This window comes from Seriola aureovittata, chromosome 5 (genome assembly GCF_021018895.1).
Source record: "Seriola aureovittata isolate HTS-2021-v1 ecotype China chromosome 5, ASM2101889v1, whole genome shotgun sequence".
NCBI lineage: Eukaryota > Metazoa > Chordata > Actinopteri > Carangiformes > Carangidae > Seriola > Seriola aureovittata.
This window is the reverse complement of record NC_079368.1, coordinates 1,780,145-1,797,400: the sequence shown is the minus strand read 5'-3', so window position 1 is coordinate 1,797,400 and position 17,256 is coordinate 1,780,145. Positions and strand designations below refer to the sequence as shown.

The 17,256-nt window shown below is 42.3% G+C and overlaps 1 protein-coding gene across 3 annotated transcripts in view; it reads left to right on the top strand.

The window, feature by feature from the left end:
- Positions 1-16,474, top strand: part of abca2 (ATP-binding cassette, sub-family A (ABC1), member 2) — a 101,260-nt gene extending 84,786 nt beyond the window's left edge. For all 3 annotated transcript variants that reach the window (XM_056376315.1, XM_056376313.1, XM_056376312.1), the window contains 18 exons: positions 25-130; positions 208-319; positions 455-515; positions 2,329-2,503; positions 2,618-2,733; positions 3,766-3,913; positions 4,167-4,290; positions 5,081-5,213; positions 7,035-7,155; positions 7,354-7,532; positions 7,773-7,914; positions 9,372-9,506; positions 10,448-10,551; positions 10,642-10,734; positions 12,164-12,266; positions 12,734-12,871; positions 12,954-13,163; positions 15,138-16,474. In XM_056376315.1, coding sequence (XP_056232290.1) covers positions 25-130; positions 208-319; positions 455-515; positions 2,329-2,503; positions 2,618-2,733; positions 3,766-3,913; positions 4,167-4,290; positions 5,081-5,213; positions 7,035-7,155; positions 7,354-7,532; positions 7,773-7,914; positions 9,372-9,506; positions 10,448-10,551; positions 10,642-10,734; positions 12,164-12,266; positions 12,734-12,871; positions 12,954-13,163; positions 15,138-15,173 — 2,236 coding nt within the window. In that variant the 3' untranslated portion in view covers positions 15,174-16,474. The remainder of the gene's footprint in view (positions 1-24; positions 131-207; positions 320-454; positions 516-2,328; positions 2,504-2,617; positions 2,734-3,765; positions 3,914-4,166; positions 4,291-5,080; positions 5,214-7,034; positions 7,156-7,353; positions 7,533-7,772; positions 7,915-9,371; positions 9,507-10,447; positions 10,552-10,641; positions 10,735-12,163; positions 12,267-12,733; positions 12,872-12,953; positions 13,164-15,137) is intronic.
- Positions 16,475-17,256: the final 782 nt, after the last annotated feature.

Genomic DNA, 17,256 nt, shown 5'->3' with positions numbered 1-17,256 from the left:
GTTCACTGACTTTGTTCTCAACAGATATGGTGGTCTAACAGTGGGGAACATCCAGAAATCAATCCCAGCATCCTTTGGGAGGAAGATTCCTCCAATGGTTCGCAAAATAGCGGTTCGCAGATCAGCTCAGGTGAGACGGGCACAGGAAGTCAGGGTTGGGCTTACACAGTGTAAATAACAGCTGACAGAGCAACCTCTTGTGTTCAGGTTCTGTATAACAACAAAGGCTACCACAGCATGCCGACATATCTGAACGTCCTCAACAACGCCATCCTGCGTGCCAACCTACCTGTATCCAAGGGCAACCCTGCTGCCTATGGTAACACATACCAGTTACATCATTGACAGTGATGTTAAATGAAGTTGTGTAGTTTTAAGTCAGCTCCTGGTTTGGTTCTTATCATCTACACAATGAGGTTGTTGTGTTGTGTGTGTGTGTGTGTGTGTTTCACAGGTATCACACTGACGAACCACCCAATGAATCGAACCAGCGCCAGCCTGTCTTTGGACTACTTGTGAGTTGCTCCTCAGCACTAGTAGTATCACCTTAGAAATATTATAAAGGACTTAATCACCACTTGGGGGCTTATTTCTGTAGCTGTAGTTAATCGCCGATATCAGGGAACAAGTCTCAACAACAAAAACATGACAGTGTTTGTGGATTTTAGACAATTTCCAGGCTTGTTGAACTAAACTTATCCATAGTTAACTTTGTTTCCAGCAGTAAAGTTTTACAAAGTAACTTCTTTTCAATTCACGATTTTACACTCCTGAAAAAATTAGGGGAACACTTCAATCACACATCGGATCTTGATGAATGAATGATCCAAGTTGAAAATCTTTGCTGATGTTCATTGTATAATTTGTTGAAAACAAAATGACGTAACAACAGTCAGTGGAAACCATAATCATCAACCCATGGAGGGCTGGATTCACAATCACACTGAAAATCAAAGTGAAAAATTGAAATCACAGGCTGATGTGGCTCAGTAGTGTGTATGGCCCCCGTGTGCCTGTTTGCACTCCCGACAACATCTGGACAATCTCCTGATGAGTCGGCTGATGGTGTCCTGGGGGATCTCCTCCCTGACCTGGATCAGGGCATCAGTGAGCTCCTGGACAATCTGTGCACATAGGTGCTCACATGAGGGCCAGTCAATGGCATCAGTGCCTTCATTATTCAGGAAGTGCCTACACACTCTGGCCACATGAGGCCGGGCGTGGTGCTGCACCAGGAGGAACCCAGGGCCACTGCTTCAGTGTCAGGTCTGACAATCACTCTGAGGATTTCATCCTGGTACCTAACAGCAGTCAGGGTACCGCTGGCTCTGACATGGAGGTCTGTGCCATTCTCCAAGGATCTGCCTCCCCAGACCATCACTGACCCACAAGCAAACCGGTCATGCTGGATGATGTTACAGGCAGCATAACGTTCATCACGGCGTCTCCAGACTCTTTCACACCTGTCACATGTGCTCAGTGTGAACCTGCTCTCATCTGTGAAGAGATCAGGGCACCCGTGGCGGACTTGCCAATTCTGTTGTTCTCTGGCGATGCCAATCGAGCTGCAGGGTGCTGGGCTGTGAGCACAGGTCCCACTAGAGGATGTGGGGCCCTCATGCCACCCTCATGGAGTCTGTTTCTGACAGTGTGGTCAGAAACATGAACACCAGTATCCTGCTGGAGGTCCTGTTGTAGGGCTCTGACAGTGCTCCTCCCGTTCCTCCTCACACAAAGGAGCAGGTACCGGTCCTGCTGCTGGGTTGTCCAGCTGCTCTCCTCGTGTAACGGCCTGGTGTAATCTCCTCCATGCTCTTGAGACTGTGCTGGGAGATACAACAAACCTTCCTGCGGCTGCACATATGGATGTGCCATCCTGGAGGAGCTGGACTACCTGTGCAACCTGATTGGGCTGCAGGCACCTCCTCATGCTACCAGTAGTGACAGGGACACTAGCAAAACACAAAACTAGAGGGGGTGGTCTTGTTTTGCCTCTCCATTGCACCTGTTGTCACTTTCATTTTCACCAAAGCAGATGAAACTGATTCACAATCACTTGTGTTTCCTAAATGTACAGATTGATATCCCTGAAGTTTAACTGACGTGGTGTTATACTGTGATGATTAAGTGTTCCCTTCATTTTTTGAGCAGTGTAAAATCCATTTAGACAGAATCATAGATGGATTATCATATATGTTTATTATTGGATTGTTTACATCCCTGCCATGCAGTGGGAATTTCATGTGATCTCTCCTTATATATCCGTACTCTCTGTTCTCTCCTCCTGACCTATCCTGTCCTCTCCTGTCCACTCCCCTGCCTCTCCAGGCTCCAGGGGACAGATGTGGTGATTGCCATCTTCATAATTGTGGCCATGTCCTTTGTGCCAGCCAGCTTTGTAGTTTTCCTGGTTGCAGAGAAATCCACTAAGGCCAAACACCTGCAGTTTGTCAGCGGCTGTGACCCTGTCATCTACTGGCTGGCTAACTACATATGGGACATGGTGAGGAGGATACTTGTGTGTGTGTGTGTGTGTGTGTGTGTGTCTGTGTGACTGATGCTAACTGACAGTCATACTATAATATTTTAGTCCCTCCTTTTTCTCATCTCTCCTCAGCTCAACTACCTGGTTCCTGCCACATGCTGTGTTATTATTCTGTTTGTGTTCGACCTGCCGGCCTACACCTCCTCAACCAACTTCCCTGCAGTCCTCTCCCTCTTTCTTCTGTATGGGTAAGACACAGACAGACACACACACACACACACACACACACACACTCAAAACCAAGTCCTAACCCTCAAACAGTCATAACTCAAGACTTCACACAGCAATTATGACAAAATTTCACTCAAATGAATAATATTTTCTGACTCTGGATAAATAGGGATGTAATCTGAAACTAATGAAAGTCTCAGAGGCAGACAACCATGAGGATTGTTCTAGTTTTTTAATGTTATTTTTCATTTCCATTGTTTTGGCTTGTTCGCCAAATAAAACCAAAACTGTCCGACTGAAGAAACCCACTAGGAAAGTGAAACGTTTTCTTTTCATAATAGGGGTAAATCCAACCTTTTAATTAAAAAGCATTAAGAGAATATTTTCCATTCTCTGAATAATAATATTTTACTTCAGATGCCATGGCAACATATGCTGGCCCCAGTAGCGATCAATAGCAAGTTCTGCTCGCTGTAATATTTCTGCTGTTGTAAACACAGTACGTGCCCGTATGTGTGTGTGTGTGTGTGTGTGTGTGTGTGTGACTGATGCTAACTGACAGTCATGCTGCAATATTGTAGTCTCTGTTTTTTTCTCACCTCTCCTCGTGCTGCTGTTGTACGGTGAGAACCAGTAGGCGGAGAAGTTTCATACCACAGTGACACCTGTGCAGCGCATAACTGCAAATGACTAGGAATAAGAAGTCAGAAAGCCTGTGAGCAAAGAACCTTTATTCTTGGCTAAAAGTGGTTAAATGAGAAAGTGAAAGAGTGAAAGAACCACAGCTGCAGACCACACGCCTCCATGCTTTGCCTTCTTTCTGATATATCACCTAGAAAAACAGCAGCATTTCTGTGGCTTGGAATCCAGTCACGATTACTAGTGTGAGATTCAATATGATCTGTATAGCCAGTTTCACAGCATTCAAACTACTTCATGTTAACTGAATTGTTGCATCTTCATGTATTTGTTGTGACCTGAAAAACCAAAAACAAGTGTTCTAAACTTCCTGAAGCTTTGGATGTCCTCAATGATTCTGTTCCCTCTAGGTGGTCCATCACTCCCATCATGTACCCGGCATCCTTCTGGTTCGAGGTTCCCAGTACAGCCTACGTGTTCCTCATAGTCATCAACCTCTTCATAGGCATCACTGCAACTGTTGCCACCTTCCTCCTTCAGCTCTTTGAACATGACAAGGCCAGTTTGACTCTTGATGTTATAACCTCAGATACTGCAGCTTATTCTCAGGTTTTAACCTTAATAACAAGATGAGATGTCACATCACTCTTCACCCCTCCCACATATTTAAGTTTATTTAGAAAATGAATTAAGATAGGGAAAAAAAAACTTACTAAATGTATACAGAGTATTGTGTATTGGCTTCTGTAGCAGTATCAGACATGGACTTTGGATGTTTCTGTATTTACTTCTTCACTCTTTTCTTCTCTAGGATCTGAAAAAAGTCAACAGTTACCTGAAGTCTTGTTTTCTCATCTTCCCCAACTACAACCTGGGCCACGGCCTGATGGAGATGGCCTACAACGAATACATCAACGAATACTATGCTAAAATAGGTAGTTGAGCTCACCCCTATTATTTTCACATCTAAAAGTGCCGACTGTTCTACAGTTAAAGCATGTGCCTGTAAATAAACAACAGTGTGTTTTCATGGTAATTCAGGAATATGTCACCGAGCACAACAGTGTGGCTCACTGATGTGTTTTTAATAGTGGAAACAATGAAGCTCTGTGGCTCAGAGGAATAAGACATATCAGGCTTTGATACAGATACAGATACAGATACAGACACAGTACTTGTCGCTAGGATACATTCATTGTTGTTTTGGGTCTTTTGACAAGGTTTTTGACAGTAAACAGAAAAAGATTGAAACTTTAAAGGGGCAATATGTAAGTAATTTGGTTAAAATATTCAAAAAAATAAGTAACCGTTTTGACATTATGTTTAAGATGTCAGTGTATTGTGTTGCAGAGATATCTACTGCAGTTAGCATGCTAACCAGCTACTCCCAGGAGGAGGGATCAAAGAATGCATTTCCTTGTGCACATATGCTGCCTGCTATTTGTTTGGAGTGTGACTTCAACAGTTGGCTATTTTATTTTTTTTTTGGCATTTTCAGATCTATTTGATAGTATATTAGTAGAGAGGGGATGGCATGCAGCAGAGGGTAGTAAGGATTCAACCTACCAGGTGAGCTCCAGACGCCCAACAGTCAGCCAGTTCTTACATATTTCCCCTTTAGACCTGCTCTAAGGTCGACCTGTAATTGTGTTACTGTTTTACTTTTGGCACAGACAAATGTTTTTTTTTCAAAGTAAGAAGAATGCTGGGAATGTGTGCTTTCAGGCCAGTTTGACAAGATGAAGTCACCGTTTGAGTGGGACATTGTGACTCGAGGACTCGTTGCCATGACAATCGAAGGCTTTGTTGGTTTCCTCATCACCATCCTATGCCAGTACAACTTCCTCAGGAAACCCCTGTGAGTGATGTGTGTTTCTGAGTGTGTGAGTTGTTGCCATTTTGCAAACAACTAACATCCATCACAGAGAAGTCTAGAGCTACAGACACCACCACCTCCACCCACAGCTGCAGAAAATCGACTGTAGTGCAATGCAACCACAATACATTTTGGTTTGGAGTAATGACTTTAATATGACTTATGTTGTCTCAACATGGAAAAGTCAATGCATTGCTTTAATTATTGTCTCTCTCCCCTTGCTAGAGGCTGTAAACAAATACAGACACATGATTCTGAAATAAACAGATAAAGGACATGGTCCAGATGTGAACATCAATATTTTTGCAGTAATAAGTTTTTTGTCCCTGTCACCCAGGTGACACAGTTTGCCATAAATGTCCCATCACTTCTTCAAATCCAAACACACACACTCACACAGTGTTATGATTGCATTCTTCACTGTGATACCAGGATCTCCACTCGAGGGTTAATCAAACCAGAAAAGTGCATCTTGTCACATCTCATATTCATCAGATTCAGACTTCTTCTTCAGTGCTGAAGTAATCCACCTGATTGTTGTCTGTACAGTGTAAACAGCTGCGGGTGTTTTCATGGTGTAGATGGAGCTGTAGGTAGTTCTGTATAGTTGATATTTAGACTTTCAGCAAGGTTCATCCTCTAAAAGCTTTCATCAGTCTTCACTGGATCTGTTGTAGTGCAGCATGAAGCTCAGCTGATGCTCGTCAGCTGTTAGTGATTTATTTGCCTGACTTCACGGAAGACAGGAAGCAGATGAGTTGAAATTAGAAAGTGCATGCAAGTTGGCCAAGACAGCTTTTCAGATTTTTCTATTGCTTTCATAAACACTTCAAACCAACTTTATACTCATTTGCCCTCTCTCCCTTTGCATGCACAAACGAGTAATGCAGTATGGTCCAATGCAATTCTACTGGTATTTACCACTGTAGCACAGCTTTTAATGAGGCTCAGTTCAGACTCTTTACTATTATCAACAATAGGATTACACCACAGTTTATGCTTTACTTTTTTGATTAATTTAGATAGTTTATTTTCTATATTTTGTTAGCACCTTAAATGAGTGGGCATCAGTCTAAAGGCAGAGGAAGTGATACTAATCCAAGGTTGACAAGATGTGTTGTTGGTGTGATGTTTGCTACAGCAGCAGGAGAGTTGTGAGTATCGCTGTCTGCAGCTTGTGTGGTGGCTGTAGCCACAGTTTGCTGTCTTGTTGTTATTATCGCTGTTGTATCAGGGTTTTATTACCATAAACACCTAAAAACCTTTGCTAGCACGGTGGATTTATTTGGATTGATGAATATTTCAAAATGCTGCTGTAGGTAACATTACCTTCTTGTTAGCTTAGCTTTACACCTACAGTCCTTCCCTCTGTCTCTGTTGTTTTGTGTCTTTGTAAAAACAAGTAGTTTTTGGTCTGTTGTGTTTATGATGTTGTGTTTGTGTGTATGCCATTTGTTTGATGACATTTTATAGGATGGGTGTGTTTGTTTTGCCATTCATTTCAAATATCAAGTCTTTTTCCAGCATCACTTACTCCACCTTTAACCCAGAAAATAAAGCAGTCCAGATTCAGATGTAGGCACACCCACTTCCCATGTAAATCCAAATCCAAATATTTTTTGTAATTAATACAGAGATAGTAGTTTTACCTTTACCACTTACTACATGTTCTGCAGAGCAAGGTGAAACCAGCTGTTCATACCTGTTACCTGGTGCATTTTGGGAAATTGGGGTGAGGTAGTGGTACAGTGGATATGTGAAATATGTTTGTGTGTGTGTGTGTGTGTATGTGTGTGTGTCCAGGAGGGTGCCAGTCAGCTGCCAGCCGATAGATGATGATGATGTAGACGTGGCCTGTGAGAGACGAAGAGTGCTGCGAGGAGACGCTGATAACGACATGCTGAAGATCGAGAACCTGACAAAGGTTTAAAGTCAACTTAATATTAAGAAAATCCTTTCACTCAAGCATCGATAGCTCACATTATGTGTCCAATTATGCCAGCACAGAAAATGAATCTACCAGTCATACATATGAAATCCACAGTAGCTGATTTGTAGTTAAGGAGTTTAAATTTCCAAAAGAAAAAGACAGTTAAGTTCCTTTAATGTGCGTCTTTCTCAGGTGTATAAATCCAGGAAGATGGGGCGTATCCTGGCAGTGGACCGGCTGTGTCTGGGCGTCCGGCCTGGTGAGTGTTTTGGACTGCTGGGAGTGAACGGAGCAGGGAAGACGACCACCTTCAAAATGCTGACAGGAGATGAGTGCACCACTGGAGGAGAGGCCTTCATTAATGGAAACAGGTCCGTGCCAGTCTTCATGTGCTCTATTATTATTATTATTATTATTATTTTTATTTTTGTATTTCAATTTATATATTTGATTGCAAAGCACTTTGTGACTGGTGTCTGTGAAAAGTGCTATGTAAAATCAAGTATAAAATTGATGAATGTGCAGTAGAATGGTTGGTACTAAGTACTCCTGTGCATATGTGTTTTTGCATTTGTGTGTGTGTGTGTGTGTGTGTGTGTGTGTGTGTGCAGTATCCTGAAGGATCTGTTACATGTGCAGCAGAGTATTGGCTACTGTCCACAGTTCGACGCCTTATTTGACGACCTGACAGCCAGGGAACATCTGGAGCTTTACACTCGCCTTCGTGGCATTCCCTGGAAGGACCAGGAGCGGGTAGGTTTCACTCACACACACACACACACACACACACACACACACTTCCACGGGACTGTGTACCATTGACAAAGGCTGGGGCTCGTCACGCAGAGAGGAGAGCAGCATTGGCCTGGATCTTTGATGGGTGACGAGCTGTAACTGTAAAGTGTGCTTGTCAAGCTGTCCTTGAGATCAGTTGTGATATTGCACAGATTATAAACATGCACACATATGTAGAAAATAAACTTGCAAATTAGAAAACTTCCACAATTAAAAGGTTTTCTTCCTAAATATTAAGAAGTTGATTTATCCGCTCTGTATGAGATCTGCTGTAAGTTTGAGACGTTTGAGACAGAATATTGTTACAGGAGTAGAGCAACTCCTTTCAGGAATAGATCAGTACATAGGTTATGTGCATAGTGGACGAGAGAGAGAGAGAGAGAGAGAGGGGGAGAGGTGAGGCTGGCGACTGGAGCAGAGAGTTAAAAGTTAGCAGTATAGCTGTGATCACAGCAGTACAATGCAATAATGTGATGTGTATAGATGTGTATAGAGAGAGAGGGAAAGAGAGAGAGATTTTTTGAAGGGGGTTTGCAGTACTTCAGTTCTTCATTCAGAGTCTCATCAGTAATGATTTAAGCCGAGTGCTCCTTTCAGAGCAGCTGTGAGAGCTGGCAGGACTCCTTCCTAGAGCGGTATGAGTTCCTAATTTTAGCTAGTATCTAACTGCAGGTTCCTCCAGAGCGTGGTGCATGAGGTGAGTTGTGTATTTGGCCAGGTGATTCTGCAGGGTTGGACTAAACTGGGTGAAAGCCTCCTGTAATTCTCTCTCGCCACCAAAAACTTTGGTTTGTGCCTTGGTCCAAGAGCAGCTCAAAGGTCAAGTCTTGTTGGAAATGTCGTAAGGAAACTGTTGGAATGAAGGTGGTACAAGGTTTCAGGGTAGAGGGAGCAGGTGCGCTGGCATTCTTATGACAACAGCCAACTTTGATCGAGGGCTCTAAGCATTCCATGTCAGTGGAGAGGAAGAGTGGCTTAATGAGAAGGAGTTGTGAGGGGGTAGTTCAGCCATTTGAGAGGAAAGGTTTTGCTTTTGATTACTTGCAGCCCAGACGGTAATGTCGGTGCTTATGGCTTGTTGTCATATACCAGCAAACACACTCTCAGGTCCAGGCTGAACAAGTTTCTGGTCATGTTCTCCAATAAGAAGTTGAGTAATGTTTACAGTTGAGTAATAGTTAAGATTTTCAAGACTCACTGGACTGAGTTTCCTCCTGAGGGGTGAGATGTTTGACATCTCACTCTTGCAATAGGTTCTCAATTTCCTGGTCATAGATGGTGGCCGGTTCAGGCCTACGGGACAGAGAAAGGCCATCGACACTGACTTGAGGGGGAGGAGTTTGCAACACTTCACTTCTCCCAGCCCTTTACCTCTGTCCCACTACTCCCTAACATTACCCTTCATTCCCCTCTAGGTGGTGCAGTGGGCATTAGAAAAGCTGGAGTTGGCCAAGTATGCAGACAAGCCTGCTGGCACTTACAGTGGGGGAAACAAACGCAAGCTTTCCACTGCCATCGCACTGATTGGATACCCCTCACTCATCTTCCTGGTAAGAAGTTTGACCTTGCTATATCCTGCATCAGTAAACAGAGTCAGCATTAGTACAAAATGAGAAATGGTTTAATTTTACCAATCTTTCATTTTCTGAACATGATCCTGTTGGGCCTTGGTTGTTTATCAATTTCTCAGGCATCATAAATTAAGAAAATATTAATATTAAATAATAACTTCAAAAAGAATTCGAGTTTTTGGGGGCACCAGCCAAAAATAGGTGAGAATAGCCAATATTGATTCAGTCTTAAATTATTACTATTAATCTGGAATTCTGACAGTTTGGTCAGAAACATGAACACCAGTATCCTGCTGGAGGTCATGTTGTAGAGCTCTGGCAGTGCTCCTCCTGTTGCTCTCCTCGTGTAACGGCCTGGTGTAATCTCCTCCATGCTCTTGAGACTGTGCCGGGAGACACAGCAAACCTTTTTTTGAATTATGGATGATTCCCAGACCAGTAACGTTACTGTTACTCACACTGTTCAAGCTGTAACTGTTACCAACTCTCGTTCCAAATTCATCCCAAAATGAATTTACATCCTTCCTGATCCTGTCTTTATTGGCCCTGGGACGACGGGAGCACGAGCTCTGCCCCTGGTTGGTCAAACTTATTAAATGAAGGCAAAATCAAAGTTACCCAAACCATCGGTTGTAAACAGCCACTGCAGTTGATGCACCAGCAGCATTCTTGTGAAATGATGGATTCATCCCAGCACTTCAGCCTGACCTCCATCTTGGCTTCTCCTTGGTGATGTAACAGGGTTCTGAGGTGGACAAATACAAGAATAAGACTCAAACTGTCACAAACTCTCACACTTTATACATTTTTGGATTTGATTGACATTTTCTTGTTTATGTCGTAGAAAGGCAACAAGAACTTCAATGAGAGTAAAGTGTAAATATTCTGTAGCTATGCTTTAAGTTTGTGGGGTTTTTCAGGATGAGCCCACCACTGGGATGGACCCAAAGGCCCGCAGATTCCTCTGGAATCTAATCCTGGACATCATCAAGACCGGACGCTCGGTTGTGCTGACATCACACAGGTGAGACATCTCACCTCTCACATGCTGGGGCTTATTTTAACTTCTCTTTCACCAGTGTACTTACATATTATTTCATGCTGTCCTCTGCAGCATGGAGGAGTGTGAGGCTTTGTGCACCAGACTGGGCATTATGGTGAATGGCAGGTTTAAATGCTTGGGCAGCATCCAACACCTGAAGAACAGGTGAGGAAGACAAAGATGTTGTTTGTCTTTTGTAGAACGATCTCATCTGCTTCCTTTAAACAGAGTTTGATATGATGAACAGCTGACAATCACTTCTTGCTAAATGGTAAATGGATTATACGCAAACATAAAAAACAAGTGCAATGGTGAACACAACCACTAGATATACGCCATGTAGAAGCCATAGAGAGAGTGTGAACAAATGCACGCCCAGCAAAACTAATATAATGCGTACACTCAAAATGACTGTGTAATATATTTAAACATGTGGAATGATGTTGTGGTTCTGATGTTTGAAGGAAATGTATGTAGTTTGCTCCATGGATTGAATGTTCCCCATTACAATAATGTAGTTGCAAGTTTATATGTCATTCTTACACAGAATGGATATTAGCATTCCACCACAAATTCTATATAAAAACCAAGAAGCTTTACAACAGTTCTTCATCTTCTTATAGTGAAACCCAAGAATCTAAATCACTTCCCTTTAACTCCTCAGGTCAAAAGCAGATAGCGAACCACTGTGTCGACCTGGAGACGAACCACTCTCATGATTTGTGTCACTACATTAAAGCTTTTCATAGATAATGTAACTGCAGCCATGAAAGACGTCGTGGAATATCTTGTTCCAAACAACTATACTGTGATGTACCAGAGAATCGTTGAGGAGAGGCTGATGCTCCAGGGAATGAAAAATGGCTTCATTTTGTTCATGAAATGTGCTGAACTGAAAAATCTTTTCGGAGCAGAAATTGATTTACATGCCATGAGATGCTGAGCAAGAAGGTTCTGGAAACATCTTCTGGATTTGGTCCATTTTATTAAAGCTCCCAACTATGAATCTCACAGTTCCTGGTTGGAACCCAGTTACTTTTCTAATATAAGAAACAATCAAATATCAATAGACAGAGTCTTATTATTACAAACTGGAGATTTTGCCTATATTCTCCAGTTTGCCTGGTGTCCATTGGTTGACCCTCTGGAGCTGACCCTCTGACCCATGGTCTGGTTGTGCATCTCTGTGACATGCTAAAAGCAATGAACTTCTTTGCTGGCTAGTGACTGATGTCAGACCAGTTATGTCCGATAAAGTGCAATGGATGAATTTAGGGTCTACCTGAAGTCTGATTGTTTGTTATAGTATAGTATAGTATAGTCAGTATGTGTTTGTGAAACCGGCTCTTCGTGTCTGTCTGTTGTCTGTTTCACACTTAGTGTCTCTTCTGCTTTAAAAGTTGCAAAGTGTAATGTGCTTCTGTTTTAAGAAAATGAGAATGTACATACAAAACATGACTGAGGACCCGTGCCAACTATTTGTTCTATGTTATATTATAGTTATGTTATCATGTCATGTTGCCATATCTGAAAACCCAAATTAAGTGCAAGACAAAAACAAACTTGCCATCATGTTCGTGTGATCATGCTCCAGGTTTGGGGACGGTTACATGATCACAGTGAGGACCAAGACCAGCTCCAATGTGAAGGAAGTGGTTCGATTCTTCAACAGAAACTTCCCCGAGGCCGTGCTGAAGGTAGATCGCCACTGACCATCACAAACTGAAGTCTCAGCTCCACCTCTTTGACCACTTCTGAAGTTAGGTGGAGTCAGGCACTGCCAAGATGGAGACAATGCCTCACTCTGAGCTTCAAAACTGCTCTTCACGTCACGGAGGCTACGTCCATCTTTACTTACAGTCTATAATCTCACCCTCGGGTGTTTAAATCCAAAGGGTGTTTATCACTCTCCAAATTTAACCTAGCCGACCAAATGTTTAAAAAACCCCAAGGGTTAAGTGATTTTAGTTTTCTTGTCCGATGAAAAGCATCTTGTTAAACAAGATATTTTGGTCGGGGCCTGTTTGACAAGGTTTTTGAATTTCATATTTCCAGGAGTGCTTTGCAATCAGCAGAGTGAAGTTTGTAAATGCCTGGAAGAGATTATACTCTCCCTTTTTTTGACTCATGTCAGACATTAATCCACTTTTTGTCATGTTTGCAGGAGCGTCACCACACCAAGGTCCAGTACCAACTGAAGTCTGCATGGCTCTCTCTGGCTCAAGTCTTCAGTAAGATGGAGCAGGTGGTGGAGGTGCTGGGCATCGAAGACTACTCTGTCAGTCAGACCACTCTGGACAACGTGAGTCAAAGCTCACGCTCGGTCCTTCAGCAAGGAACCGTGGCGTCCAGGTGGAGATAAACAACTTTCTTTTTCCTCTCAGGTGTTCGTCAACTTTGCCAAGAAGCAGAGTGACAACTTGGAGCAGCAGGAGGCGTTACCCCCCGTCGGTGCACAGTCCCCCCTGCAGCACATCCTGAACTTGCTGAAGTCTCGGCCCGCCAACACAGAGCTCAACGCTCTGATCAGCGAGGCACCGGAGGAGCTGGATAGCGACGATGATGAAGGTCTGATCAGCTTTGAAGAGGAAAGGGTGAGTGGATCATACCTGGCGTTTTTTTTTTTAATTTTCTATTTGTTATAACATTTGTAAATTTTGTATTAAAATGAGGTACAGAAGAAGTACACAGATACAGGTATAGAGGGATTTAGGTGCAGCAGCATCTTATTGTTGGAACAAAAAGGAAACATTTCAAAAAGACTGGAGGACACTTTCAGTTTTTCTGAGCATAACAGTCTCATGTTATCCAGAGCTGTTTATCCCTGTCTGTCCCTAGTTAACGGTTCAGTTAGGGGTGATAGCAGTCTATAAAAAGGCTAATGTTGTGGGGCACCATTATGAACGCAAATATAGCTGGGTAATTATCGGTGGCCTCTATCAAATGGGACTTCTGGTCTCTTTCAGAAAAAAATGGCAGACCTGTAAGTACCTGTAAAGATCATGTTTAACCAGTACAAACCTTTAAGTTATCAAATTCCCAATAGGTACAATCTTACAGAACACCATCATCCTGTATCTGTGATAGTACGATGCTGGTGTGAAGTGTGAATCATAAGCCAGACACTAAGTAGTTTCAACTCTCTTTGAAGATGCAATTTCTTACAGTAAGAATCTGTAACTTTTCCACTTTAAAGTGTCTCAAAGCATCTAGACCTTTGTTCTATATGTTGTTGAGTTCTTACATTATCACAAATGTTTCCATCAATTCTCCAACCAGAGAAATCTGTGATTTTAATCTTGGTAACGTTTCATTGGTCGCCTGTCAGTGACATCATATCCTCTATGATCATGTGTCAGTGTGTTTGTCTGACAGAAGCTCAACACTGACTTTTATCTAGTTTTAAGCCACATACACTTTTTACACCTTGGTGGTTTTCAGCTCTATATTTGAACCAGATGAAGGATTTTAGTCGTCGGACGTCTGGATCTGAAGTTATCAGAGAAACAAGCTGAGGAAATGTTAGACAGCTCAGCTCCCAGCTGCTGGAGACGTCCTGTCCTGTGTCACTGAAGAGCGTCAGTGAATCTCTGAGTTTTAAAGTCAAACTGCTTCATGATGTTTTCTACTGTGGATAATTCAGCTGCTGGTAAAAACCTGCTGAACATCTGCTTCATAAATTATCAGAGAAACAATCAGAACAAAGGTTAGCATCAATGTCAGCTCCAACTCTTCCCTGAGTCTCTGTCCTCCGTACAGCGTCGCTCAAACTCTGACTTTAAATGTCAAACTGCTTCATTCAGTGTTTTTAACAGTGAGAATCACTGGGTCTGTTTGATTTCCTGAACCACTCACACTGAAGGAATCTAAACGGGGAGGAGCTTATGGTAATAGTGGTGAAGATAACACCTCTCATGATCCCACGCTACTTCCTGACATCAACAAACACGGTCTTTTGCTATTGTTTTGATTGAGAGAGCCCTAGAGGCAAAAGTTACAGACTGTGTGTTTAACCACCTCTACCCATACCTTAACTGAGAGACACACAGACATACATTGAACTATTTACATTTTTCACGCCAATAATGAAATTCAAAGCGGCTGAGCTGATGTTCTTTGACTATTTTTTGCAAAAGAAACTAATGACATTGCACTTGATAGATAAGGTTAGATTCTCAGAATAGAACAAGAGAATTTATGATGCTTGCTCCTGTTTGTAGTTGAAACATGTGAAATAACTGAAATACTGTAAACAATGAAGTGGCAGTGAATATACAATTACTAAAAGAAGTTCAAATGGCAGCAAGTTAACGCCACAAACACACACCCCCCCACCCCACCTCCCATTTTTAACTCATGTTGAAAAGGTGGAGGTAAAATATCCTGAAGAAACTTTGACATCATCTCCTCCAGAGCTAGACAGCGTTACAAACTGAATCACAGACTGATGAGTACAAAACAAAACTAATAGAGTGTGACATGTAAATTTGTCTTCTTTGAATTCTTATCGCAAGATAACCATTATTATATATATATATCTGTGTGTATGTCTGTGTGTGTCTTGGCAGGTGCAGCTCTCCTTCAACACAGACACACTCTGTTGAAATGAGCCACTCACTGAGCAGAGAGACGAGCAGCGTCGCAGAGCGGGGAAATCCAAACCCATGAGCTCTGAGGCCTGGAAGGAGAACAGAGCTGCTTATTTAACCCTAAGGAAGACCAAACCCCTCTGCACCATGGGACATGGGACCAGTAGTTCAGTATTTCAGCCTCAAATTCTTCATCCCAGGAGGAATGAGGTGGTTTCGGTCAGATCACATGACCTGCAGGTAGAGACGCAGCAGCAGCAGTGCTTGCATTTGGATTGAAACTTTATCCTGGAATGTTTCCATATTCATTTTATTTGAGAATGTATCACACTAGACGGCTGAGGAATACAGGAGCCTTTGCTAGCGACTGAACATATAATAGGTGATATGTTAAAAGCCAAGTGTCTGGCACCATAGGTCCCATCTGAGCTGGTTGTACACACTCCCTGCCAGAGGGCCTCATTTACAGTTGATAGACTAAACCCGACTTGCCTGAGAGCATACTGTGATGAAACTGATTCCCACTGGTAATGTAATACAGTCTATTTTTCTGTGGCGAGAAGAGTGATTTATTTTGGATATAGAAGCAGCTACGGACTGAGGCCTGTGATTTATTTTGCAATAACAGAAGATTTAGTGAAAAGCAACTTGGAAAGTGACAGGTGTGGACGTGTGGGAGCTGTCGGCCTTTTCTTTGGACTGCCTGTCAGAGACACAGAGGGGAATGTACGTGGTTATGGTCCTTCTAACAACTTGTTCGGACACTGTACAATTTGGTCTGTTTCTACTGAAGGCTCTCTTTTGTGCTTTTAACATATCATTAAGTGGTGGACTCCTCTGTAAACTGGGCACAGTGTATAATAATAGTAACTCCATTCCCATTGAAGGTAACAGCATTCTAACGGTCTGACACTGAAGTGAACTCTGCTCATGTTCCCTGACAATGACTGCAACACCATCACTGTGATACTAAAGAGAGCTCTCTGTTGTTTTAACACGGGTACAGGATGTGTTTTATGATTTGCAGATGATCTTGTTTTGTTTGTTTGTTTGTTTGTTTGACTCAAGATGTGCAAAATATCCACACTTACAAACACGTTAATGTTCCTCTGACTTTATGTTGGCATGTGGTTTTGACCGGTCTCTCTCACGGGTTTTGTGATAGTTTGAGTTGTAACCTGTCCTGTCAATACAGTTACTGTTTCACTACTTCTTTCACTGCTCTTCGGAGTCATGTTTCCATGATTGTTATGGCACTGATGGACCTTTTTCAGAATTGAAGGGGTTGTCATTAAACAAGAAAATCTAAGCTGTCATTTATTTGTTCTCTGAGAATGTTGGTCTGGAAGAATATTTTAATGACTTCTATTATAACATACAGTCCAAACAAAAAAATTATTTTTGCAAACTTAAGACTTTGAGTTTAATTTGGATCTTTCTGTGACTAGAACAAAGTCAAAGTGTGGAACTTCAAAGTGTGTTTTCATTAAAACGATGACAAGACCAGGTCGAAACCTGAGGCGTCATCAGATTCACATTTAGCGTTGAAGCTCCTGTATGAACTTTGCTTTGTGTTGGATGCTTGTGCTTTTATTTTGCTGTGTGAAAATGCTACAGTGACCCTCCACCCCAATTCTGATTTCGACTCAAATGCCCCCCCCACCCCCCACCCCCCCCCACCCGCTTTGTGTGTTTCTGTTCTGTGCTCACCTCAAATCCCAGTGTAAAGGATATATAAATATTTTTTCAAGTCTGTCTTAAAACAATACATGCTCATGTGTACATTGAAGGAGGTACTGGTTCACTGTAATTGCTTCTGTCATTCATTCTGGCCACAAAGAAATCCCTTCTTAAAGGAATGTCAGTGGAAAAATGCATCTTAAAGTTCAACCAAAGCTGCTGGGTTTGGTCTGGACGGCCTTCTATAAATAAATAAATAGATAGATATATACTTTATTTATCCCCAGTGTCCAGCAGTCCTTTAGTAATAATAATAATAATAATAATCATGAGAAGAGACGTTTGCTGCAGCTGCAGCTGCTTCTCTGTCCTGCCAGAATGTTGTGGAGAGGATGGTTGGTATTGTCAAAGATGGCCT